Below are 25,147 nucleotides of genomic sequence, written 5' to 3'. Positions count from 1 at the left end.
TTTCTCTCTTTTCTTTTCTTTCTTTTCTTTTCTTTTCTTTTCTTTTCTTTTCTTTTCTTTTCTTTTCTTTTCTTTTCTTTTCTTTTCTTTTCTTTTCTTTTCTTTTCTTTTCTTTTCTTTTCTTCTTTTCTTTCTTTTCTTTCTCTTTTCAGCTGTGACTCCAGACAGGATCCAGAGAGGAGTTTTACAGTCTCTTCCCTGGGTTTTATGGAGATTTACCTTGCCCTTCTGTTAGCCTCTTAAGGCACTGCATCAACCTTAAAAGGGCCAAATTTCTTTTTTTTTTTTAATGTTTTTATTTATTTATTTCGAGGAGAGAGAGAGAGACAGCATGAGCAGGGGAGGGTCAGAGAGAGAGGGAGTGACAGACTCTGAAACAGGCTCCAGGCTCTGAGCTGGCAGTCAGCACAGAGCCCGACGCAGGGCTCGAACCCACGAACCGCAAGATCATGACCTGAGCGAAAGTCGGACGCTTAACCGACTAAGCCACCCGGGCGCCCCAAAAGGGCCAAATTTCTTAATATAGGTGCTGACTTCCTTAACTTTTTCCTTGCATTTCTTCTGGCTGATACTTTCCTTGTATCAGTGGGATCCAAGCAGCAGCAGCAACAATCAGGGAGCACAGTCAGCCTGAGATGGGCCTGTAATCATGTTTTTGATGAATTCTCTTTGTTCTGGATAATGAGCGATTGTCACATAATACTTGGTGGTCTCTGATTTCCAAGGAGAGATATCAATAATGATACCACACTCACTTTTGGCCTTCTGTCTGTCCGAGACCCAGGCATACATGAAGGAGTTCTATTCCCATCTCAGCAGCCTCCTTCTCAAATTTTCAATGGTTCTTTTCTTGATCTCACTACATCTGTAGATCAGATGGCTAGGAGTGGGAGATTTGCCCAAATTTATGCATCCAATGATGACAGTGTTCATATGAGTGTTTTCCTTTCCAATTTTGGCTTAGATTTAGGGGTGCTTTTCATGACACCTGTGTTTTGGTGGTAAACCCATTGTGAAAAAAGCAATTATATCTTAGGCCTTGTAAGATGTTTTTACCATTCTTGATACGAACAATATTTATACTTATCCATAATTTACCCTTTCCTTTTTTTAGTCCTTCTTGTCTTTTACTTCTTTCATTATCACTTTCCTATTGTCTCAAGTACATCATTAGAATATTTTTACTGGGTTTTTGCTGGTGGTGAGATTCTTCTATTTCTGTTTCTCTGAAAATGTCCCATTTCACCTTGAACTCTGAATCACATGTTCGATAGGTATAGAACTCTAGGTTGGCAGTTATTGTATTTCAAAGTCTTTTAGACATAATTTCCCTGTTTTCTATGTTTAATTAGCCCTATTGAAAAGTCAGTTTTCTATATTGCAATTGAATGTATGCTGTCTTTTTTCTTTGGCTGTTTTAAAAAAAAAGTTTAGTTATTTTGAGAGTGTGTGTGTCTGTGTGTGTGTGTCCATGCACACAAGTGGGGGAGGGGCAGAGAGAGAAAGAGAGAGAGAGAGAGAGAGAGAGAGGGAGACAGAGAATCCCAAGCAGGGTTTGCATTGTGAGCACAGAAACCAACATAGGACTCAAACCCATAAACTGTGAGATCATGACGTGAGCTGAAATCCAGAGTTGGACACTCAACTGACTGAGCCACCCAGGTGCTCCTCTTTGGCTGCTTTTTTGGATTTTCTTAAGTTTCACTCTGATTAAACATGCCTAGGTGTTGATTTTTTTATTCATACTGTTTGGGATTTGTTGGGCTCCCTGAATCTGTGCATTTATGATTTTGTTTTTCAATTTTGGAAAATATTCAGACAAAACCTCTTCAATTATTGCTTCTTCTCTAATCACTCTTTCTTTCCTTCTATAATTTCAATTAAAAACTTGGTAAATGCTGGGGCCTGGGGGGTTCAGTCAGTTAAGCATCCAACTTAGGCGCAGGTCATGATCTTGAGGTTTCTGAGTTCAAACCCTGCATGGAGCCTGCTTTGGACTCTGTGTCTCCCTCTCTGTCTGTCCCTCCCCTGCTTGCACTCTGTCTCTCTCTCTCTCAAAAAAATGAATAAACATTAACAATTTTTTAAAAATAGGTAAATCCTTCACACTCTAGCCTTTATGTCTCCTCTATTTGTTGCTGTATCACAAACTACATCAAAACTTTAGTGGCTTAAAATAGCAACCATTTTATTATACTTTTCAATTCTGTTAAGTCAGAATTGCAGCAGTGCTTGGCAAGGTGATAGTTTTGCTCTCATGGTATCATATGTAGTCACTCCATGGTATTCAGCTGGCATCTGGGCTTATCTGGAGGGTCCAAAACGGCTTCATTCACATGTCTGATGCCTTGGTGGAGAATAATGGAAATCTACACTTGCTGGGACTCTTGAACAGAAGGCATACATGTGGTCTTTCTAGCATGAGAGCACCAGGATAATCAGATTTTGTACATCGTGGTTGGCTTCTTTCAGAGAGAGCATCCCAGGAGAACTAGATGTGAGCTATGTGGTATTTTGCAAACCAGCATCACTTCCACCACATCTATAGGTAACAAAGTTCTGTTATATTCTGTTGATCAGAGATGAGTCCTAATGCCAGGCCAGGTCAAGAGGAGGGGTGTTAGATTAGTCTGCAGGCACTGCCAATCTGAGATTTGCATAAAGTGTGGTCAAGAATAGAGATTTCATGGGGCGCCTGGGTGGCTTAGTCGGTTGAGCATCCGACTTTCGCTTAGGTCATGATCTCACGGTTCGCGGGTTCGAGCCCCGTGTCGGGCTCTGTGCTGACTGCCAGCTCAGAGCCTGGAGCCTGTTTTAGTCTGTGACTCTCTCTCTCTCTGACCCTCCCCTGCTCACGCTGTCTCTCTCTCTCTCTCCTAAGAAATAAATAAAACATTAAAAAAAAAACTTAAAAAAAAAAAAGAATAGAGATTTCATGGACAACACAGATGACAGAAAACTGGACTGCAAGCCAATGAAGTGAGTTAACTGGTTTACTGTTACCTTGAGGATGTAGACTTTTGGGGACCCAGCTTAAAGTGGGCATGGTTTACATCGACTTTTATTCTCTTGATAGTCCCATCGAGTCTTATTTGAATGCTATGAATATGCTTATGGCTCCCAAACTTATTTATCTTGAGCACAGAGCTCTTTCTTGGATTCCAGACTCATATATCCAACTGGCTACTCAACATCTCAGTTTGGGTGTCTAGTGGGCATCTCAAACTAAACATGTTAAAGACAGACCCTTGAGTGTTTCCTCAGATAAATATCTTCTACCTCAAGCCTTCCACATCTCATTAAATGTCATCATTGTTTGCCTAGTTGCTTAGGAAAAAAACCCAACATTTTTCTCTGAGTCCTTCTCCCCATTTCCCCCATACTCAACCTAACAGCAAGTCCTGTCTGCTTATCTTCAAATTATACTCAATATCTTTCCATTTCTTTTTATTTGCTCCACCGCTCTTTTGGTCTAAATAATCTGTCCTCTCTTGTCTGGACAACTGCAGTAGCCTCTTAGCTGGTTTCCCTGCCTCTGCTTTTGCTCATGGAAGTTGTGTTACCACTGAGTTGGCATTCTCTGGAGTTCAGACATATGTGAGAGACCTGCTCTTGCCTCCCTACATCCATCATTTACTAACTCATTCAACAGATATTTAAGCATCTATCACATGCCAGGCACTGCTTAAGGTTCTGGGGATATACCATTGAACAACACCTTCAAAATCTGTGCTCTCAATGAACTTAGTTTCTAGTTGGGGAAAATAGACTATCGACATGTAAATGTATACTACTTCAGGTGCCAGTAAGTGCACTGAAAATGTGTGGTAGGAGCTGTATGTATACACAGTGTTCAGGGAACGCCTCACTGATAAAATGAAATTTGAGCAGCAGCCTGAAAGAAGTGAGAGAATGAACATTAGGGTATCAGAAGAAGAGAATTCCAAGCATAGAACACAAAGTGCAAAGGCCTAGAGAAAGGTATATATGTGTTCTATCTGAGGAAGAACAATGAGGCCAATGTGGTTAGAACAGAGTGAGTGGGAAACAATGGTAGGATACGAGAGCAGAGAGGTGTCAGAGGGTCAAATCTCAGAAACTTGAAGGCCATGTTGAAGGCTTTGAAATTTACCAAGAGTAGAAAGGAAATCCACTGGGAAATTTGGAGCAGAGAACAATAATCAGAATTACACTTTGAAAATTTACTTTAGCTGCTGTGTTGGGAAAACACCCTATGAGGGCCAGGCTGGAAGCTGAAAGTCCAGGTAAGAGGCTATTAACAATAATTTCGGTGAGAGTTGAGGATGGTTTAGACCAGAATGGTAGCCACTGACGTGGATACCAGTATCTGGATTCTTTTCCACCTATTCTGTCTTTAAGCCACTTCAAAAAGTCTTTTTAATCTCCATTATTCCATAAAAATACACTTTCAAAGTCACTGCTGACGTTTACTAATTGTCAGTCCTCGTCTTAGTTGAACTCTCAGTAATATTTGGCAGTTGATTACTCCATCTTTGTTTTTAAGCTTTATTTATTTTGAGAGAGACAGAGAGTACGGGGAGGGTCAGAGAGAGAGGGGGCCAGAGAGAGAGAATTCTAAGCAGGCTCTGTGCTGTCAGCGCAAAGCCTGGTGTAGGGCTTGAACTCACAAACTGTGAGACCATGATCTGAGCTGAAGTTGGACACTTAGCTGACAGCCACCCAGGAACTCCGAGTACTCCATCCTTGATGTGCTCTCATCTGGTCTGACACCAATTTTCTTTCATTTTTTTACTAACCCTCCTTTTAGTTACTCAGACCCTAAACACTGAAGTTATTCCTAACTCATCTTTTTTTCTCACAACCACATCTTTTCTCTCTAATCCATCAAAGAATACCGCTGGTTATAATTTCAAAAAATAACCAGAATTTGATAATGAACTGATAGTTGGATAAGATGAAAATGCACTGTAATGGAAAGTTGGAGATGGTTGACTAGGAAACCTGAGAGGCTGGCCTTAGGAGCACTGCCTATTTATTGCCATAAGCATGAAGACAGTACATGGTTACGGATGTCAAGAAATGTGTGGGAAGTTGGGAGGTTCATTGCACAGGCATTGGCTATCAATGAGTGGGGTGTTGGAGAATGGGTAAAAGGGGTTGGAGATTTAAGGAAAAAGAAAATTTAGGATAGGGGTCTAGGACAGTGGGAAAGTGAGTAGACTAGGGAAATATTCTATAGTTGCTGTGCAGCAGTAAGGGCCTACTTGAGGTAGACAGCGAGGTAAGAATGTGACAACGAGTAATGAAGAGGGCACCTAACCTTCCTCTAGGACCTATGTGATCTGACCACTGCTCATCTCCCATGACCACCCCCACCCCAGTTCTTCACGCTATTCCATTCTCAGAGCCTTGGCATGTCTTGTTTCCTCTGCCTGGAAACCACTGTCAGAGCTCCACCAGGCGTCCTCTTCTCATCATTTAGGTCTCAATTCCCCAGAGGATTTCTCTGACCAACACAGCTAATGTAACACCACCAGTCACTCTCTATTATATTAGATTCTATCTCCTGAAACAGCACCATCAAGATTCCCCTATTTATTTTTCTGCTGATTTATTACCTCTTGCTTCCCCCAGTAGAATGTAAGCTCCTATTTTGCTGCACCCTAGTGTATACAAGTGTGTCTGGCATATAGTAGGTGCTCAATAAATACTTGTTGATTGATTGACTCTCCATAAGACTCTCCTTATCTTTCAAATTTCTCTGTGCTTTCTCTTCCCTGCCCAACCTCCGTCTGCTTCCCTAACAATCAAATCCCCCCACTTTACTCCCTGGATCGCCAGTACCATGGAAAACAACGTTCCCTGGATCCTCAATGTCTTTACCACACATTTTACTTCTTCCTCCTGCCTCTCTCAGAACCTTTTCATAACATTGATTGCTCCTCAGCTCACAAGGTTGATAGGTGAGGCTGACTTTCTTCCTGCTCCCCATTGATGCTTCTTGACCCTAACCCATTTACCTTTTTGTAACTCTCATTGTTGGTGTCAGTATCTAATCTCCTATTTTCTCCTCAGCTCCATCTACACTTTGCTTCCTGGATCTTGGGGTTCCTCTATAAAGCAATTGTTGGAGACTTATTCCTGCAGATTAGCTGTGTTTTTCATATTGTTTCAGCACCTGGTAAAGTCAGATGTAGCAACAGCAGGACAGAGGAATAATCAATGCACCCATACCTGTTTCTTAGTGCATGGGGAGATGTGCTCATTCCATAATCCCAGAGACGCTCCACTGCAGCAATGAAATAGTGTCGTGTTCTCTTTTGAAAGCTGCGAAGGCCTTGATTTTCATCTTCACCATAGATGTCAAAATCATCTCTCTTCATTTCAGTTGAGAACAAATCATCATACTCAATTTTGTCTTTCTCTGGCTGAAGAGTAGTAAGGGTTATTTCCCTTTGATGGCGTTTTGAGACTGGTGGGTTCTCTGTGCACAGTCTTCTGGTCTCTCCTTGCTTTGCCCCGGTGGCTTCTCTTTGGAGTTTACCTTGTCCTTCATTTATTGCTGCTATTGAATGACTGTTTTCACAAGGGCCCAGGGGCAAAATAGTGTCCTTGCTCTTAAAAGGTATGTTTTCCTGCGACTTCTTTTGGGATTTCCACTCTTCTCTTGGTATCTGGGTAGCTCTGTTGTTATCCCAAGTAAGGGGGCCCAGCAGCTCAGAGTGAATCTTTTCAGAGCTGTCTGTTGTCCATTTCAGAAAGGGCATGTTTCCAGATCCATTTATTTTCTTTAATTTAACAGCTCCCTGGGTTTTCTGAAAGAAGATCTTCTCCATGAGATCCAGGCGGCCAGAAGAATCATTGCTAGCTTTTGTAGGGAAAGAGTCTTCTTGATGAACATGAGCTTTCGGGAGTGACTCACCTTTGCCAAATGCTTCAGACAAGCCTGGTTGCAAAAGAGTGTTTTCGCGCTTCTTGTACACGAGTTGGTTTGTGGTGTTTTTCCCTAGGGAGCTGAATTTTCCTTGACCTCCAGTCATTTCTGAGGTTAGGAAGGCTACAGAAAGGTTATTTCTCTTGGTTCCTTGTGAGAAATGACTGCTTTTTTGGACCCCAGAACTGCTCTCCCTGAAGGTATAACTGCAGGCTGATACTGTATGTCTAGCTGATGGAAATGCTGATTCCTTTGCAATGGGCAATGCAGAGTCATTCATTTGAATGGTGCCCTGATTCCCCAGAGAGCAATTTGAAAGGAGGGACTGAGTGGTAGCCCCTTTATCTTTCTCATTGTCCTCTATCTGTGTGAGGGTGCCATGAGTCAAATAGTTCATGTTTTTGGATGACCGGGTTGAGGTGTCATTCAAAATCACCCCCCTTGCAAACGTTATTTCTTCTAGTGAGAGTTTGGATTGTTTCAAGGCCCGCTTCCCACGCCGAGTGAGACTATTATGCTGACTTGGATTAGAAGGCGTCCTCGGAGTGCTTGAAGACCTCTCTGCCATTTCCTTTGTTTGATTTCCCAAACTTTCCAACTTTTCTTCCTCACTTATTTTTGAGAAATGGACCTTGTGAATCCCTGCTCTATGTGCTGAATCATTTAATGAACTGGTGTCTTGAAGTATTGGAGTATATGGCCCCTCATCTAAACCTTCTACATTTTGCTTGGTGCTTAGTAACAAAAGGTCCTTCAGGGAATTCTTAGTGTCAGTCACTGTATATCCCTGAGGCAAAACCACATTCTCTTGGGTTAATTTCTCCTTTCTTTCTATGTCTTCCTGAGGTTTTTCTTCTTGATTGTAGGTATCACTTTCTTGGACATTAGCCAAGTTAGTAAGAAATATGCTCTTGCTGTTCGGAAAACTCATCTCTTTGCGTTCTGTGTCCTTGGTAAATTCATCCTTTCCTACTACCACCTTCTGCTCTGACAAAAAATTCCGATCTTTCACAGAGTTTTCTGACCCTAAAGATGTTAATTGCGTGGGACTGGGCCTTTGCCCAGAGCTTAGGGAGTTCTCACCATGGGTTCTTTTTATCCAGTTTGCTGAATCTGGCGAGAACAATATCTTGAAGAATGAGAGATCTGGATTTTCTGCATCTAGTAGCACGGGGCCGTCTTTGTTTTGGCGGGCCACTTCCACATTTTTTGATGAAGTAGTTTTATTTGACACATGATTTAGCCCCAAAGCTGTAATATTTCTGTCCATAAATGTTTCATTGTGAATCAAAGAAGTCACTTCTTGAAACTCAGCATTACGTTGTAATGTAGTATCTTGCCAGACTGATGTACTGTTCTCAGTTAATGCTGGGACATCAACATGAGACTTGCTATTAGTTGTTGAGTTCATTGGTGACTTGTTTGTCTTTATCAAAGAGATATTGACTTTGAATAAAGCGTTATCTTTGATTAATGAAGCAGGTTCCTGAACTCTGTCTTCTTTAAATAACCCATTACTCTCCACTGGTAATACATTTTCTCCCAGTGAACTTTTTTGACTATTCATTAAAGCTGCTTCTAACAACTTGGAATCATTATCTCCTTCACTCAAGCCCAAAGGTATGCCAGACTGAATAGAGTGAGATGAATTTTCACCAAATACAATGGTACTTAAATGACTACTAAAGTGAACTGACATATTTGGGGGTGCTAAGGAATCAGTCTTCTCAGTACCTGCTGCCAACTTGTCTGATGGAATTGTTGGTGAAGCCATTAGGTTATCTGATGAACTAGAAATTTTTAAATCAAGGTTCTTCATCTCTGCTTTTACAGGTGTCCCCAAATTCCCATTTAATCTTAATTTTAGTTCTGGCTCAGGAGTAAACCCTCTGTCGCCACCGTGATGGAGCTCTGGTCTGAGATCTGACACTTCAGATGGGCCCTTGTCTCTTTCTATAGCTCCAAGTAAATGATCATCAGCTTCATGTGTGATTTCTTGGAGATCAGATAAGAGTAATCCATGTGGAGTAGGATTCTGTCCCACCAGCATCAACAAATCACTAGAAGACACACTTTGTACTTTAAGCAGCTGTGTTCCTTCTCCAGGGTGAGGGTCCATCTGCTCTATGTCATCTTCTGGAGTTGTGGTGGCTTTGAATTGCTTTTGCCTAGTGCTACGGTGTCTTGGATTCTGGGAGAAGCTTCTGGGTTCAATGACGTTATTTTCATTCAGCAGGGAGGCTGGAATATCTTCATATATATCCTCATAATAATCACCAATGTTCCCGTCACAACTGGAAACCTTCAATAGGGCTGTCATGCCTCTGCTCCGGAAGTCTGAGTTGTGGCAGCCCAGCACCCACAGACCTGTGGAGGAAGAATACGACTCTGGTTACTCACAGCCGCGTCCCAAGCAAGCTACGTATGAGTGCTTCTCTTCCGTTCCGCGGATAATGCAAACATATCAGTCGGTACCATGGTATTACAGGTTAAAACCCTGGCACATGAAACAGTCCAACAATGGTAGTGAAAGTACTTTTCTGCACTGCCGCTGTTTTCGTATATCTGTCTGTGATCACCAGAAAGGCTGTGATTAAAAAATTAATAGATATTGGAATAAAAATGGAGAAATAGAATTAACATATACAGCAGTGGAGAGTCTTAATAGTCACACAGAACTCTTTGATGATGATAGTGACTTAATTCCTGAAAGTGTACATAGGCTCGGTATTATTGCTATATTATATAATGGCACAGGGTCTTACAGTCAGATTGCCTGGGTTCAAATCCTAGCTCTACCATTTAGCAGCTGTGTGATTTTGAGTAAGCCAACTGATCTCTCTGAGCTCCACTTTTCTAATTTGTAAATGAGGCTAATAGTATCTCCCTTATCAAATATGTATGCAAATCACATATCAATGACTAGCTTCCATTGTCATCCATTTGCAGGATAAGTAAGCGCAGAGGAGTAGGAGTTCGGGTTAAGATCCACATAATAGAAAATCCCACTACTGTGCTAGCAATGTTAATTTCTGCTGTGAACAAGATTATTCAAGTGAAGGAAATTTATAGTGGTAAAGTAGATGCATAAACATAAGTAAACCAAGATACATCTCTACCAAGCTACTCATCAGGTATCTTAAGAGCCTCCACATCTTGCTAGACATTTGTAAGCAAAATCTCACTGAATCCAGCTTTCCCTCAAAGGAAAAACTTTCCTCAAAGTATATTTCCATAGAGACCTATGGGATAGGAGATAATGGGATGCCCATGGAAAAGGTCTTTATGGTCAAATGCATTTTGGAATCAATGCACGTTGCACTTTATGTGCAAATAATCAATCAGATGGGAAGCGAGAATAGATAAAATTTTATATCATACGAGGATTTAGAAAATCTACCTTTAAGGCAGCCTACCCTCAGGAAGTGATGGGAGAACGTTTTCTACCAAAATAAAGGAGTATGACAAGGGTGACACGGAATGCAGGAAGTCAGTGCTTATCCTGAAGGGTGATGAAGAAAAGTCCCAAATTAAGAACTGATACTCAGACCTAGAAAAAACCAGCTCAGAGGCGCCTGGGTGGCTCAGTCAGTTGAGCGTCCGACTTCAGCTCATGTTATGATCTCGCACTTTGTGCGTTTAAGCCCCGCATCGGGCTCTGTGTTCACAGCCAGCTCAGAGCCTGGAGCCTGCTCCCGATTCTGTGTCTCCCTCTCTCTCTGACCCTACCCTGTTCACGCTGTCTCTGTCTCTCAGAAATAAATAAAAAAACATCAAAAAATTAAAAAAAAAGAAAAAGAAAAAACCAGTCCAGACTGGAGGAGGAGGATGCATGGGTCCAGGAGGTCGGTTCTAAGTAAAAAAGAATATGTTGTATGATAACACTTGAAAAAAAAAAAAAGAGAATAACTAAAGGGAAAACATTACAACAAAGACAGTAAAACAATTAGAAGTTTCAGTTAAACAAGTTATAAAATTAAGAAATGTAATCCTATTTGATTCCACAGTGAAGATTTACATAGTCATAACAATGTGCTTTCACTAAAAATAGGGACATAACTGTATCATAAGTTTGCAGATTGGGAGTCCAAATTTGATGACATTTAGAGCATATTTTTGATGGCGTACAATGATGTTGGGTCAGAGTAGATCAAGACTGGACCTGTAATGAGTAACTGAAGTAAGGTTTTTGACTCTTAAAGTTCTACTGTTATAACTTAGACACAACCCCTTCCTTCTTTTTCCTAAGGAGGACAGTGGTTGAGTGACAGAAGGGAAAATGAAACTCCATCAACAGGTTTGGAATGACACACACCAAACTCTGAGAAGGGCCTGGGACTGGGATCAGCGATCAAGAAGGACTGTAGTTATACCAGTATTGGTGCAAAGTTTGTAATGAGCACATCTTTTTGTGTTACATGCATGAATAAAAACTAATTCAAAACCCAATTCATTAAATCTCAATCGAAGAGCTTAAAGGAGAGTTGACTCTTTGATGAAAAATTCAATAAAATAAATAACCAAATAAAAATAAGAAATTCTACACGTATAAAATTTGGAATAAGAAAGGAGACATAGTTACAGTTGCAAAGAAAATTAAAAGAGCTGTAATTCCCTTGGAGACACCAGCTGGCAATCCCCTCCTTCACCTTCTGCCCCAGGGTCAGTGCGTGTAGACCAGTCTCCTGCCTCAGTGACACAACCAGGCCTTTCAGGGAACTAGTTATTTCTATGAGCTGTTGTCTATCTTGGAATTAGTTTTTATGAAATTGACCCAGAGAGACAGAGCCAAACTAATCACAAAGAGGTAGAAGCACATCTCAGGCTCCAGCACACAAGAGCTCTTTAGTCATCCAAGGCCGGTACAATGTCCCCACTATGAAATACTAAGCGATGTTTTATTTTTTTATTTTTTAAATATTTTTTTATTTCTAGGAGGGAGAGAGAGACAGCGTGAGCAGGGGAGGGTCGGAGAGAGAGGGAGTCACAGACTGAAACAGGCTCCAGGCTCCGAGCTGGCAGTCAGCACAGAGCCCGACGCGGGGCTCGAACCCACGAACCGCGAGATCATGACCTAAGCGAAAGTCGGATGCTTAACCAACTAAGCCACCCAGGCGCGCCTTAAGCGATGTTTCAAAAAGAATCATGATCATCTATATTTATTAGATGTATATAGAGAGAAACACCAAACATATCACTAAGGAAAAAAGCAGGTCACAAAACATGATAAAACCACCATTCCACCGTCTCTAAGAGAGGTGCTGAGGGCTGCTGGACTCCTGGCACAGAGGCCTTGCTGGTGGCGCTCGGTTCCGGGGCAGAGCTGTGCGTGCAGTAGTGGTAGCCCGGGTTTTCAAGGTGCAAACACTCAGACTGACAGTGGAGTCAGGGTCCCAGGGTCAGGTGTGCGTGAAACTACCATGCTCCCGGGTCTCGGAGCACCATCTGCTGTGGTGGTGGCCACAGCTCAGGCGGGAGTGGATCCCCCTGGAGCTGGGGTCTGGGTCTCTGTGGCATGCCACGTGGCCTAGGCTCTGGCGGGAGGGGTGCACTGATGGCGTGGCACGTAGCGGGCAGAGCCCCAGGGATGACGGGATATTGCAGTGGTGCCACGGGCCCTGAGGATGGCGGGTGCTACGGAGGCCTCCTGGGCAGAGGATGCGGCTTAGACTCTGAGCCACTCGGTCGGCTGGCTTCGGCGTCTGAGACCGGGTGGGACCTCAGGTGCTGAAGGCTGCAGGTGTCCCTGTTTGGGTCCCATTTCTTTTCCCCGTGAACAAGTCCCTCAGAGGGGTTTCCCCTTGGCATCGGGCCGCTCCAGAGTGAGGGACGGAGTGACGCAGGGAAGGTGCGTCCTACACTTCTCTATGTGGCCAACCTCGGTTTTCGTGCTCCAAGTGCTTCTGGTGCTTCTTCATCGTGCTTTGGAGGTGTCCCACAGCTCCTTTTTATTGGTATGTAGCTGTTTATTTGTTGTTTTGTTTCGTGAGAGTGATGAGAGTGGCATTTAAAAAAATGTTTACTTTTATTTTTGAGAGAGAGAGAGAGAGTGCGAGTGGGGGAGGGACGGAGACAGAGAGGACAGAGGATCTGAAGCAGGCCCTGTGCTGTCAGCACAGAGCCTGGTGCGGGGCCTGAACTCATAAACCGTGAGATCATGACCTGAGCTGAAGATGGACACTCAACCGACTGAGCCACCAGGGGCCCCATGGAGTGGCATTTGTAATGTTTTAAATTTTCATTTCTTTAAAGTTCATGTATATATTTTGAAAGACAGAGGGAGTGGTATGGACAGAGAGAGGGAGAAAGAGCATCCCAAGCAGCCTCCATGCAGTCAGCACAGAGCCTGACGCAGGGCTCAAACCCATGAACTGTTGAGATCATGACCTGATCCAAAGTTGGCTGCTTAACCAGCTGAGCCACCCAGGTGCCCCTTGAGCAGCATTTTTTAAAGGCTGTTTTTAAAGGCTGGGAAAAAAAAAAACCTGAGATAAAACATAGCAAAACAAACCTACCAACCCGGAATTCTATACACAGTGAAAATATCATTCAAAATTTCAGGAAACATAAAGACTTTTTAGACAAGCAAAAACTGAGAGGATTAATTAACCAGCAGACTTGCACTACAGGAAATGTTAGCTATACTATAAATATAAGGGCACAGATAGGTTGTAAGTACACGAAGGGAAAAATACACATCATACAGACATTCAAAATAGGGGCGCCTGGGTGGCTCAGTCGGTTCAGTGTCCGAGTTCGGCTCAGGTCATGATCTCACGGTTCATGGGTTCGAGCCCCATGTTGGGCTCTGTGCTGACAGCTCAGGGCCTGGATCCGGCCTTGGATTATGTGTCTCCCTCTCTCTGCTTCTCCCCTGCTCACACTCTGTCTCTCTCTCAAAAATAAACAGTAAAAAAAAGTTAAAAAAAAAAAGAAGAGAAAAATAATAGACTGAACAATCATAGTTAAAGCTTTCAACACACTAACTGTACAAAGCAGACAAAATATGAGTAAACTTATAAGGGATTTAACAACATAGTAAGGCAACTTGATAAACATGACAAATATGTAGCAGCCCACCCACCAAGCACAGGAAAACACATTCACTTTAAGTGCAGCTAGCCCATTAGCCAATGTAAACCATATGCTGGGCGTACAGCAAGTCTCAACAAATTGTAAACACTTAAAATCATACTGGGTATATGACTACCGTAAAGTCAAAATAAGAAATCAGCAATACAGAAATAACTAGAAGATGCCTATATGTGTAGAAATCTAACAAAATACCTTTAAATAACTATGGGTAAAAGAAGAGATCACAGTGGAATTTAGAAAATATTTCAAACCCAGTTGTAATAAAATATGACTCATGAAAACTTGTGATATGTGTGGTGTTTTTCCTCCCTGCTCTTACCAGTTTTATGCAAAAGTGAGGCACACACATAAAAACTAAAAGACATAGGCATTGGAAAGGAAAAGCCAAAACTGTCAGTATTTGCAAACAATTTGACTGCCTACATAGAAAACTTTATAGGATTCTAGATCTTATTATTGAATTTGGCAAGGCTGCAAGATACGTGGTCAATAAACACAAAATTGGTATATTTGTGTAGATACATGTGTTCTAATAACTTTATTTGCCAAAATAGGTGACCAACCTGCTGACTATAGTTTCATTTTTTACTGAGATGCAATGGACAGATATCATTACATAGGTTTAAGGTGCACAACATACTGACTTGATACATTTATATGACAGTCTGATGTCCACCACGACATCGCCTAGCACTGCTGTCACATGGTATAATCATCATCTCGTTTCTGTGGTGATGCGTGCTTAAGGTAGAGTGTAAAGTGGCCTCTCTAGTAATAAGAAGAATGAAGCACTGATACACGCTACAACGTGAATGGAGCTTGAGAACATCGTGCTGGGGGTGACCAGGTGGCTCAGCGGGTTTAGGGGCCAACTTTTTATTTTGGCTCAGGTTACGATCTCGTGGTCATGGGGTCAAGCCCCATGTTGAGCCCCGCATCAGGCTCAGTGCAGAGCGTGGACCCTACTTGGGATTCTCTCTCTTTCTCTCTGCCTATACACACACACACACACACACACACACACACACTTTTCCTTTCGGGTTTAGACAGTTATAACCATATTATACACAATGTTTTATCATCTTTTTGTACATATTTAATTCATTTGTTAATTTAAAAAAATATTTATTAAGCACTTACTCTAGGCCGGGAACTATAAACATTAGATATAGTGATGAGTAAGATAAACAAGGTCTCTGTCCTCTGTGAGTTAGAAACTTAGTAGGAAAACAGATAACAAAGACCTATGTGTACCAGATACTTCCAGGGACACTGCTGGGGTTCTGCCAGGCTCTTCTCTACTCACTTGCCACAAAACTCCATCACTTGTAAGTACGATAAGTTTCCGGTTATAAAGGTGAATATATGTTTATATATGATGAGACTGGTTTTTTTCCCCAGAAATTTCACTGTGAGAATTTATGGCCAGAAAAGCCTTCAGTGTAAGAGAAGTTCTACCATCTGCAGGTAGATTGACATGCTCTTCCCCACAGACGACAGAGGTGGGAAGGCTGGGAGCATGGAGCGGCCTAGCACCCGTTACCACGCTGTATGGACATAGCAACAATCTGTGTTGGATTTTGGCCATGTCAGTGTTTTTCCTGACAGCAGTGGTTAGGGAGGGAGACGGAAGATGAGAAAGTGACGGCCACATCCATCCTGAAGGCTCCCCAGTGTTTTGAGGGTACATGTGCCAAGAGTGTGCTACGTACTCTCGAAGGCTTCTCCGTGGTATTCATACAACAGTATCAGTGTTCACAAAGCACACAGAAACATGTTCAACTCACACATGTTAACTGCATCTATAAATATATATACACCACTACAGTTTAGTAAACACACTTAAAGTTTTGGGCAGTGGTAAGTAAAGGCATTTATAGGGGAAAGACTTTCAGTTAAATATTTGATGTGGTGCTCATTAAAATGCTTTGCAATTACTAAGGTCACTTGATCTGCTTAGTATCCACCCCCATGTGAGCTACTGGGCAACACAGCATATGAACGGCGAGTGAAGACATCACAGCTGTTAGTGAAAGAATTATATAAATAGCTAACCTGGATTTTCCATTGACATGAAGACAGTTTCTCCTGAGAACGGGAATAGGGTCAGTGTGTCTTCGTAGACCATTTTGTGTTTGAAGGTATATCCAGAGAAGAAGACAGACAGGAAGTCAGTTTGTGCTCCAACGCTTAGAATGTACCAGTATGCCACTTCGTGCAAACAACTTGACAGCTGCAAGTTGTCAAAAACATAGCCGTTGATGCCTGCAAACCAAATGGGAACAAGACATTTGATTCATTATTGTGGGTTGTTGTGATATGATGAGAAATAATGATACGTTACACCCACTACCTTATTCCCAAGAAGAGGCAGTGCTATACTTTCCAACATTGTTAGTACTTGATCAGTTAGCTCCCAATCCCAAAGTGAGAAAAGTCATAGACCTTCACCCTCCATGAACTAGAGAGGGAAATGCTACAAAAGATGGCATTGATTTATACAATTGGAATATTGTATTGTAGCAATGTTAAATTTATTCAGTTTCATAACTCCACTTCGGTTATGTAAGAGAATGTCTGTATTCATTGTAAACACGGAATGAAGCATTCTGAGATAAAAGGGCATGATGTCTGCAATGTGTTCTCAATTGGAAAATAAGCAATAAAAGTATACAGAGAAAAAAAAAGAATGATAAAGTAAATATGGACAAATATTAAAAATTAGTGCATCTGGGTAGAAGATATATGAGAGTTCTCCATGCTATTCTTGTAGAATTTCTGTAAGTTTCAAATTATTTCTACATAAAAGCTAAACAAAAGTAATAGCAACTTTGTTCTATAAAGGGAATTGTTTCTTTTTTTTTTTTTTAATGTTTTATTTATTTCTAGGAGAGAGAGAGACAGCGTGAGCAGGGGAGGGTCAGAGAGAGAGGGAGTCACAGACTGAAACAGGCTCCAGGCTCCGAGCTGGCAGTCAGCACAGAGCCCGACGCGGGGCTCGAACCCACGAACCGCGAGATCATGACCCAAGCGAAAGTCGGACGCTTAACCGACTAAGCCACCCAGGCGCCCCTAAAGGGAATTGTTTCTGAAAGCCTATTCCATACATCTCTCCATCTACTTATTCAATAAATGTCTATTCTGCGTGGTCATCCACAAATCCACTAAGCACTGTTCAGACTCTAGCTCAGGGCAACTAAGAGAGAATCAAAATTTCTTGCCCTATGAAGCATTAAAAGGTATTATCCATCTATTGTAATTGAAGGTGTGGTCCTCCACAGGTATAGATGAATATATACATCAGAATATAGAGTCCAGAAAGAGATACAGATATATATGGGAATTTAATACATGAGAAAGGCAGCATTTCAAACTGGTAGAAAAAGAGAATGAGCTGTTTGTTAAATGCTGATGGAAAATATGACTATTCATTTATTTTTTAATTAATTTTTAAAAAGTTTATTTATTTTGAGAGAGAGAAACAGAGCATACAAGCAGGGGAGGGGCAGAGAGAGAGAGGAGAGAGAGAATTACAAGTGGGCTCTGCACTGTCAGCACGGGCCCAATGCAGGGCTTGAACTCACAAACTGTGAGATCATGACCTGATCCGAAACCAAGAGTTGGATGCTTAACTGACTGAGCCATCCAGGTGCCCTGAAAATATGACTATTCATATGGAACCACAAAAGTCTCTGAATAGCCACAGCAATCTTGAAAAAGAACAAGGCTGGACGCATCACAACTGCTGATTTCAGGCTACACTACAAAACTGTAGTGACTGAAGCAGCCTGGTATTGGCACAACAACAGGCACAGACCAGTTGAACAGCATCAAAGCCCAAAAAATAAACCCTTAAATATATGGCCAACTGGGGCACCTGGGGGGGCTCAGCTGGTTAAGTGTCCGACTTTGGCTCAGGTCATGATCTCACAGTCTGTGAGTTCGAGCCCCGCATTGGGCTCTGTGCTGCCAGCTCAGAGCCTGGAGCCTGTTTCAGTCTGTGACTCCCTCTCTCTCTGACCCTCCCCTGCTCATGCTGTCTCTCTCTCTCTCTCTCAAAAATAAATAAACATTAAAAAATTTAAATATATTGCCAACTAATATTTGATAAGGCAATCAGGAATATCCAATGAGGGGCGCCTGGGTGGCTCAGTTGGTTAAGTGTCTGACTTTTGATATTAGCTCATAGTTTGTGAGATCAAGCTCCGTATTGGGCTCTGTGCTGACGGCATGAAGCCTTCTTGGGATTCTCTCTCCCCCTCTCTCCCTGCTCCCTCCCTGCTCGCAAACTTGGTTGTGCTCTCTTTCCTTCTCTCAAAAATAAATAAATAAACTTAAAAAATAGTCAATGAGGAAAGGGCAGTGTCTTCAATAAGTGGTGCTGGGAAAACTGGACAGGCACCTGGAGAAGAAAGAAACTGAGCCCTTAGACCATACACAAAAATTAGCTTGAAATGGATTGCATACTTAAACATAAGACCTGAAAGTATAAAACTGCTAGAAAACACAGGGAAAAGGCTCTTTGACATCTATTTTGGTGCTGATTTGTCTCAGCATGCCACCAAGAGCACAAGCAACAAAGGCAAGATTAACAAGTGGGACCACATTAAACTAAGAAGCTTCTGCCCAGCAAAAGAAGCAATCAACAAAATGAAAAGGCAGCCTAAGAAATAGGAGAAAATCTCTGCAAATCATTTCTCTAACAAGGGGTTAATATCCAAAATATATAAAGAACTCATAAAACGAAATAACAAAAAAAACCCTGATTTTTATTTTATTTATTTTTTCAAATTTATTTATTTGTTTGTTTGTTTTTTATTTATTTATATTTTTTCATTTTTTCATTTTTTTTTACAAATAGTTTATTGTCAAATTAGTTTCCACATAACCCCCAGTGCTCATCCCCACAAGTATCCTCCTCCATGCCCCTCCCCCCTCCCCCCCACATCCATCAGTCCTCAGTTTTTGTCAGCATTCAAGAGTCTCTCATGGTTTGCCTCTCTCCCCCTCCCCCACTATTTCCCCCCTTCGTCTCCCCCTTGGTCCTCCGGCAAGTTCCTCCTAATCCTCCTATACGTGCAACCCCCTGATTTTTCAAAAGGGCAAAGGTAGGGCAGCTGGGTGGTTCGGTCAGTTAAGCGTCTGACTGTTGACTGGTCAATACGAAAAGAGTTCATCATTCATCATCAGGCAAATGTGATCATTAGTGAAATAAATCAGACAGAGACAGAGAAAGACAAACACTGTATAATTCCACTTATATGAGGAATCTAAAAAAGCTGAACCCATAGAAACAGAGAGTGTAATAGTGGCTACCAGGGGTAGGGGGACATGGGGAGATGTTGGTCAAAGGGTACAAACTGTCAGTTATAAGACAGATAAGTTCTGGGGATCTAATTTACAGCATAGTGATTATAGTTAATAATACTGTATTATTACTGTATTATAGTATTAATGGTGTATTAATAATACTTGAAAGCTGCTAAGAGAGTAGATCTGAAATGTTCTCACTAGAAAAAAAGAAACAATAGTTACGGGACTTGATGGAAGTGTCAGCTGACATTATGGTGGTAATCATTTTGCAAAATATAAGTCTATCAAATCAACACACTGTACACATTAAACTTATACAATGTTATATGTCAATTATATTTCTGGAATATCTGGAAATGAAACAAGGCAAAGAACAACCTCAGAACTTTGTGTGAATGGCAATATTTCAAGAGTAATTCTGCCCAGGGGCACCTGGGTGGCTGAATTGGTTGAGAGTCTGACTCTTGATTTTGGCTCAGGTCATGATCCCAGGGTCCCAGGATCGAGCCCTACATCTGGCACTGCGCTGAGCATGGAGCCTGCTTAGGATTCTTTCTCTTGCCCCAACTTGTGCTCTCTCTCTCTCACTAAAAAGAAAAATAATAAATACATAAGTAAAATAAAATTTTAGTTTTAAGTAATCTCCACACCCAATGAGGAGCTCAAACTTACAAGCTTGAGATGAGGAGCTGTGCGCTCTACTGACAGAACCAGCCAGGTATCCTGAGCGCATTTTATAGTAAGGATGGATTATGCATATTTGGGTAAATGAAAGTTGTGTCTTATTTGATTTAGCCCTTAAGAATAAACTTCTCTGAATACGTGACACCTTCTAAAAGACAAAAGTGTATGCATTATATGATCACACATATGCACTTACAGAACACTGTATATGTTCATATGTAACAATTTTGAAGGAAATAAGACTCTTGCCCGAAATATCAATTAATCCATTATCTGTGCACCAATTTGGTGGCTTCAATTTACCTTTATCCATAACCCTCTGGACTTAAGTGTTGCTGCTTTACTTACTGTGCATGACGTTGGAGACCTGGAACTCTGGGTCATGGGGCGGCACTGCGTCTGCGTTGGGGAGGAAGCGCTTCATATTTTCTGCGAGGTACCAGCTTCGGTTCTCATCAAATATAGAAAATAGGATAACATTTCTCTTGTCTGACATCATCTGTTAATTGCACACATTGAAAGAAAGAAATGCTATGAATCTTGTAAGGTGAAATTAACAGTCTACACAGAAGTGATGGCACCCGTGTGCTGTACCTATACTGAATCCTTCAGTTCAATCAACTTCTCCCTCAGGTCACTGTTGTGACACAAAACGGGGCCTGGGAGGAGGAGCAGGTGCTACGAGCAGTGAGTATACGTTTAGAGCAGATGTGCCCTCAAAGCAAGAGGGTGACTGGACCCACTAACTTTGTTCCTTCTGGACCCAAAGCCAAACGCCGGCTGATTTTTTAGTACAGTCTGCAGCCTCATTTCCTCCAAGTTCAGATTAGAGGATTTTCATTCTTTAAAGACTCAAGTGATTATTCACCGTTTTTCTTAAACAAGTTAGTCAAGTCAAGTAAGACTCATGCCTTTCCTAAACTTCCATCTGGCAAGTGCCCTTCCACAAAGCTACCAATCTATTAAAAATTAAAAACAGAAAACAGAAATCAAATAACAAAGTTAAGATGGACCATAAAATGTTAACTAACACTATTATCTTAAATTTTCTGTTTTAATTTTTTTAATGTTTATTTTTGGGAGATAGGGACAGAGCATGAATGGGGGAGGGGAAGAGAGAGAGAGGGAAACACAGAACCCAAAGCAGGCTCCAGGCTCTGAGCTGTCAGCACAGAGCCCCACACGGAGCTCAAACCCACGAACTGTGAGATCATGACCTGAGCTGAAGTCGGACACTTAACCGACTGAGCCACCCAGCTGTCCCTTAAGTTTTCTGTTTAAAAAGTTTAAAGTTCTTGGGGCACCTGGGTGGTTCAGTCGGTTAAGCATCTGACTTCAGCTCAGGTATGATCTCCTGGTTCGTGGATTCGAGCCCCGCGTCGGGCTCTGTGCTGACAGCTTAGAGCCTGGAGCCTGTTTTGGATTCTGTGTCTCCCTCTCTCTCTGACCCTCCCTGCTCATGCTCTGTCTCTCTCTCTCTCTCTCTCTCTCTCTCTCTTTCTCTCTCAGAAATAAATAAAACATTAAAATTTTTTTAAAAAAAGTTTAAAGTTATTTTCAGAAAAGCAATTTGTATATGAACCAAAATTATGAGTCACTTGCTAACTGAATCTGTTAAGACTTAATGTGTGAACTGCACTAATAGTATAAATTTCAATTTGTGTAACCTAGTACTACAGACACCAAAATGCGAGGGGAGGAGACTGGAAAATATAGAAGTACATTTCAATCCTCTTCCCAAACCTAGTGGGAAAACTATAATTAGGAAAAAAATTTCAGGACTGGTACTTGGCCAACTTTATGCCTCTTGGGTTTGTGTTGGGTTTTAAAATACACGTGCTTTATTCCCTCAATCAATGCAATGTTTTCAGACTAGTACAAATCCTGTGATTCATATATAACCACATTGACATGTAGTTAAGCCTCAGCAATATGGCATTGAGTTACTCTGGGTCCAGGCAATGAGTTTTTGACAAGCATGAGGCAGTTCTTATTCAGACAATTTAACTTTATTTATTTATTTTTTAAATGTTTTTATTTATTTCTAGGAGAGAGAGAGACAGCGTGAGCAGGGGAGGGTCAGAGAGAGAGGGAATCACAGACTCTGAAACAGGCTCCAGGCTCTGAGCTGGCAGTCAGCACAGAGCCCGACGCGGGCCTCGAACCCACAAACCGCGAGATCATGACCCAAGCGAAAGTCGGACGCTTAACCGACTAAGCCACCCAGGCGCCCCTAACTTTATTTTTTTAAAGCAACATAACTGGTCTAAATTTTAAACATTTCTGAAAGATTTTATATCTTTTCCTGTATTTTGCTCAACAAATATTTATGGCACGCCTACTACATGCCATGCACTATGCTCGATGCTGCAGATATGTTAATTTTGAGTCACATGTGATGGGTAATCCAGGGAAGAAGGCTGGTAGCTCAGCATGGAAACATGAGCAAGATCACCTAAAGAAAGTGGAATTAAAATTTTTAACGTTTTATTTATGTAAGTCATCGCTACACCCAATGAGGGGCTCAAACTCATGACCCCAAGATCAAGAGACATGTGCTCTTCTGACTGAGCCGGCCAAGCACCCCCAGAAAGTAGAATTCTAGACTGGAAATATTCTAGAGCCTAGGCTCTCCTATCCCTCCAGCGGGCAAGTTTATGACATAAAACTAAATTCAAACAACAGCTGTGAGAAACCCAGCTCATTTCTTTTATTGGCCAGTTTGGCTACTGTATCTTCTGCAGGCTATTGGGGGACACACATTGAGAGAGCATAGCAAATATCTACAAGTTCATATTCACCTTCAGTCCATAAAACATAGATCTTGGAAAGAGAAGAACTCACCTGGTTTCCTCTTTGATCTACAGATTCTTTGTAGCAGATGAGGAGAGGGCCAATGAGTCCTGAAGCTAGATCTCTCTCTGGATTAATGACACTTGAGTAATATCGAGTCAGGCACCGAGGATCTGATTTAGTTGGCCCGTCTTCTACAGTCACTGTCCATTTATACTTGAATATTTCTCCTGGCAGAATTGCCATATCTTTCAAATGTTTCACACCTATGCACACCCAAACCACAAAATATCTTGATTAGAGTATAACAAGCCCCATATTAGTAAATCATGTTGTTATTTCAAAGGCTCTACAAATTTATATATACATATCAAGTTTCTCAATAAATTGAAACTAAATTTGCACCTATTATAAGTTTAAGATTCATGCAATTGTTTTGCAGTAAAAGTGGGTCCAAGACTTCAAGATATATTACAAAGCTGTAGTGATTAAAACAGTATGGTGCTGGCACAAAGACAGACACATAGATGAATGGGACAGAATAGAAAACCCAGAAACGGACCCACAGCTATATGGTCAACTAATCTTCGACAAAGCAGGAAAGAATACCCAACAGGAAAAAGACAGTCTCTTCAACAAATGGTGTTAGGAAACCTGGACAGCGACATGCAAAGCAATGAAACCGGACCACTTTCTTACACCACACACAAAAATAAATTCAAAATGGATTAAAGGCCCAAATGTCAGACCTGAAACCTATAAAAATCCTAGAAGAGAGCATAGGCAGTAACCTCTTTGACACTGGCCATAGCAACTTTTTTTCCTAATAGGTTCCCTGAGGCAAGGAGATAAAATTTAAAAATGAGCTATTGGGACTTCATCAAGATAAAAAGCCCCTGCAAAGCAAAGGAAACAATTAACAAAACTAAAGGACAACTGATGGAATGGAAGAAGATATTTGCCAATGATTTATCAGTTAAAGGGTTACTATACAAAATCTATAAAGAACTTATCAAACTCAATACCCAAAAAGTGAATCATCCAATTAAAAATTGGGCAGAAGACATGAATAGACATGTTTCCGAAGAAGACATCCAGATGGCCAATGGACACATGAAGAGATGCCCAACATCACTCACCATCAGGGAAATACAAATAAAAAGCACATTGAGATACCACCTCACACCTGTCAGAATGCCTAGTATTGAAAAGACAAGAAACAATGGGTGTTGGCGAAGATGCAGAGAAAGAGGAGCCCTCTTGCACTGTTGGTGGGAATGCAAACTGGTGCAGCCCCTCTGGAGAACAGCGTGGAGGTTCTTAAAAAAATAAAAATAGAAATACCTTATGATCCAATAATTGCACTACTAGGCATTTACCCCAAGGATACAAAACACTAATTCAAAGGAATCCATGCACCCCTATGTTTACAGCAGCATTATCGACAACAGCCAAGATATGAAAGCAGCCCAAGTGTCCATCAATAGATGTATAAAGAAGATGTGGTGTGTGTGTGTGTGTGTATAAAATATAATATTATTCAGCCATAATAAAGGAATGAAGTCTTGCCATTTGCAAAGAGATGGATGGAGCTAGAGTATTTTGCTAAGTGAAATAAGTCGGTCAAAGAAAGACAAATACCATACAGTTCTACTCATATGTGGAATTTAAGAAAACAAAAAAAAAATAGAGAAAAAGAGAGAGACAAAGCAAGAAACAGACTCTTAACTCTAGAGAACAAATTGATGGTCACCAGAGGGGAGGTGGGGGGATGGGTGAAATAGGTGATGGGGATTAAGAAGTGCACCTGTGGGGATGAGCACTGACTGAGGCATGGAAGTCTTGAATCACTAAATTGTACACCTGAAACTAATATAACAGTGTACGTCAACTGACTAGAATTAAAATAAAAACTTAAAGAAGTGAAAAAAAGAACTGAACAGGTCTGGGGGTGCCTGGGTGGCTCAGTCGGTTCAGGGTCCGACTTCGGCTCAAGTCATGATCTTGTGGTTCGTGGGTTTGAGCGTGCATGGGGCTCTGTGCCGACATCTCAGAGCCTGGAGCCTGCTTCAGATTCTGTGTGTCCCTCTCTCTCTGCCCCTCCACCCCTCATGTTCTGTCTCTCTAAAATAAACAAACATTAAAAGTTTTTATAAAAAAGAAATAAACAGGTCTGTCCACTATTACATAGAATAGATATTATTAAATGTTTACAATAAATAACTGGAAATCTATGAAGAAGAAAAAAATACCAAATGCTTAAAAAAATAGAGATATCAAAACCAGAGTGGTAGGCTACAGTTGATAATCCAGTTGACTTGAGAATTTCAGGCTTACAGATATACC

At 41.4% G+C, this 25,147-nt stretch overlaps 1 protein-coding gene and 1 non-coding gene across 2 annotated transcripts in view; both read right to left on the bottom strand.

Annotated features, from left to right (window-relative positions):
* The window catches only part of F8 (coagulation factor VIII), a 124,719-nt gene that overhangs the window by 42,204 nt on the left and 57,368 nt on the right, over positions 1-25,147 (bottom strand). The window contains exons 12-15 of the mRNA XM_039222671.1: positions 22,853-23,067; positions 20,357-20,507; positions 16,067-16,276; positions 6,217-9,283 (exon numbers count right to left, since the gene is read on the bottom strand). Coding sequence (XP_039078602.1) covers positions 6,217-9,283; positions 16,067-16,276; positions 20,357-20,507; positions 22,853-23,067 — 3,643 coding nt within the window. The remainder of the gene's footprint in view (positions 1-6,216; positions 9,284-16,066; positions 16,277-20,356; positions 20,508-22,852; positions 23,068-25,147) is intronic.
* On the bottom strand, positions 151-270 carry LOC120224460. Its single transcript, XR_005526572.1, has one exon. It is a non-coding gene; the product is annotated as a small nucleolar RNA SNORA26 (small nucleolar RNA).

The sequence above is a fragment of the Hyaena hyaena genome, unplaced genomic scaffold (assembly GCF_003009895.1).
Source record: "Hyaena hyaena isolate Hyena2069 unplaced genomic scaffold, ASM300989v1 scaffold_1178, whole genome shotgun sequence".
In the NCBI taxonomy this organism is placed as follows: domain Eukaryota; kingdom Metazoa; phylum Chordata; class Mammalia; order Carnivora; family Hyaenidae; genus Hyaena; species Hyaena hyaena.
This window is presented reverse-complemented; position numbering and strand designations above follow the sequence as displayed.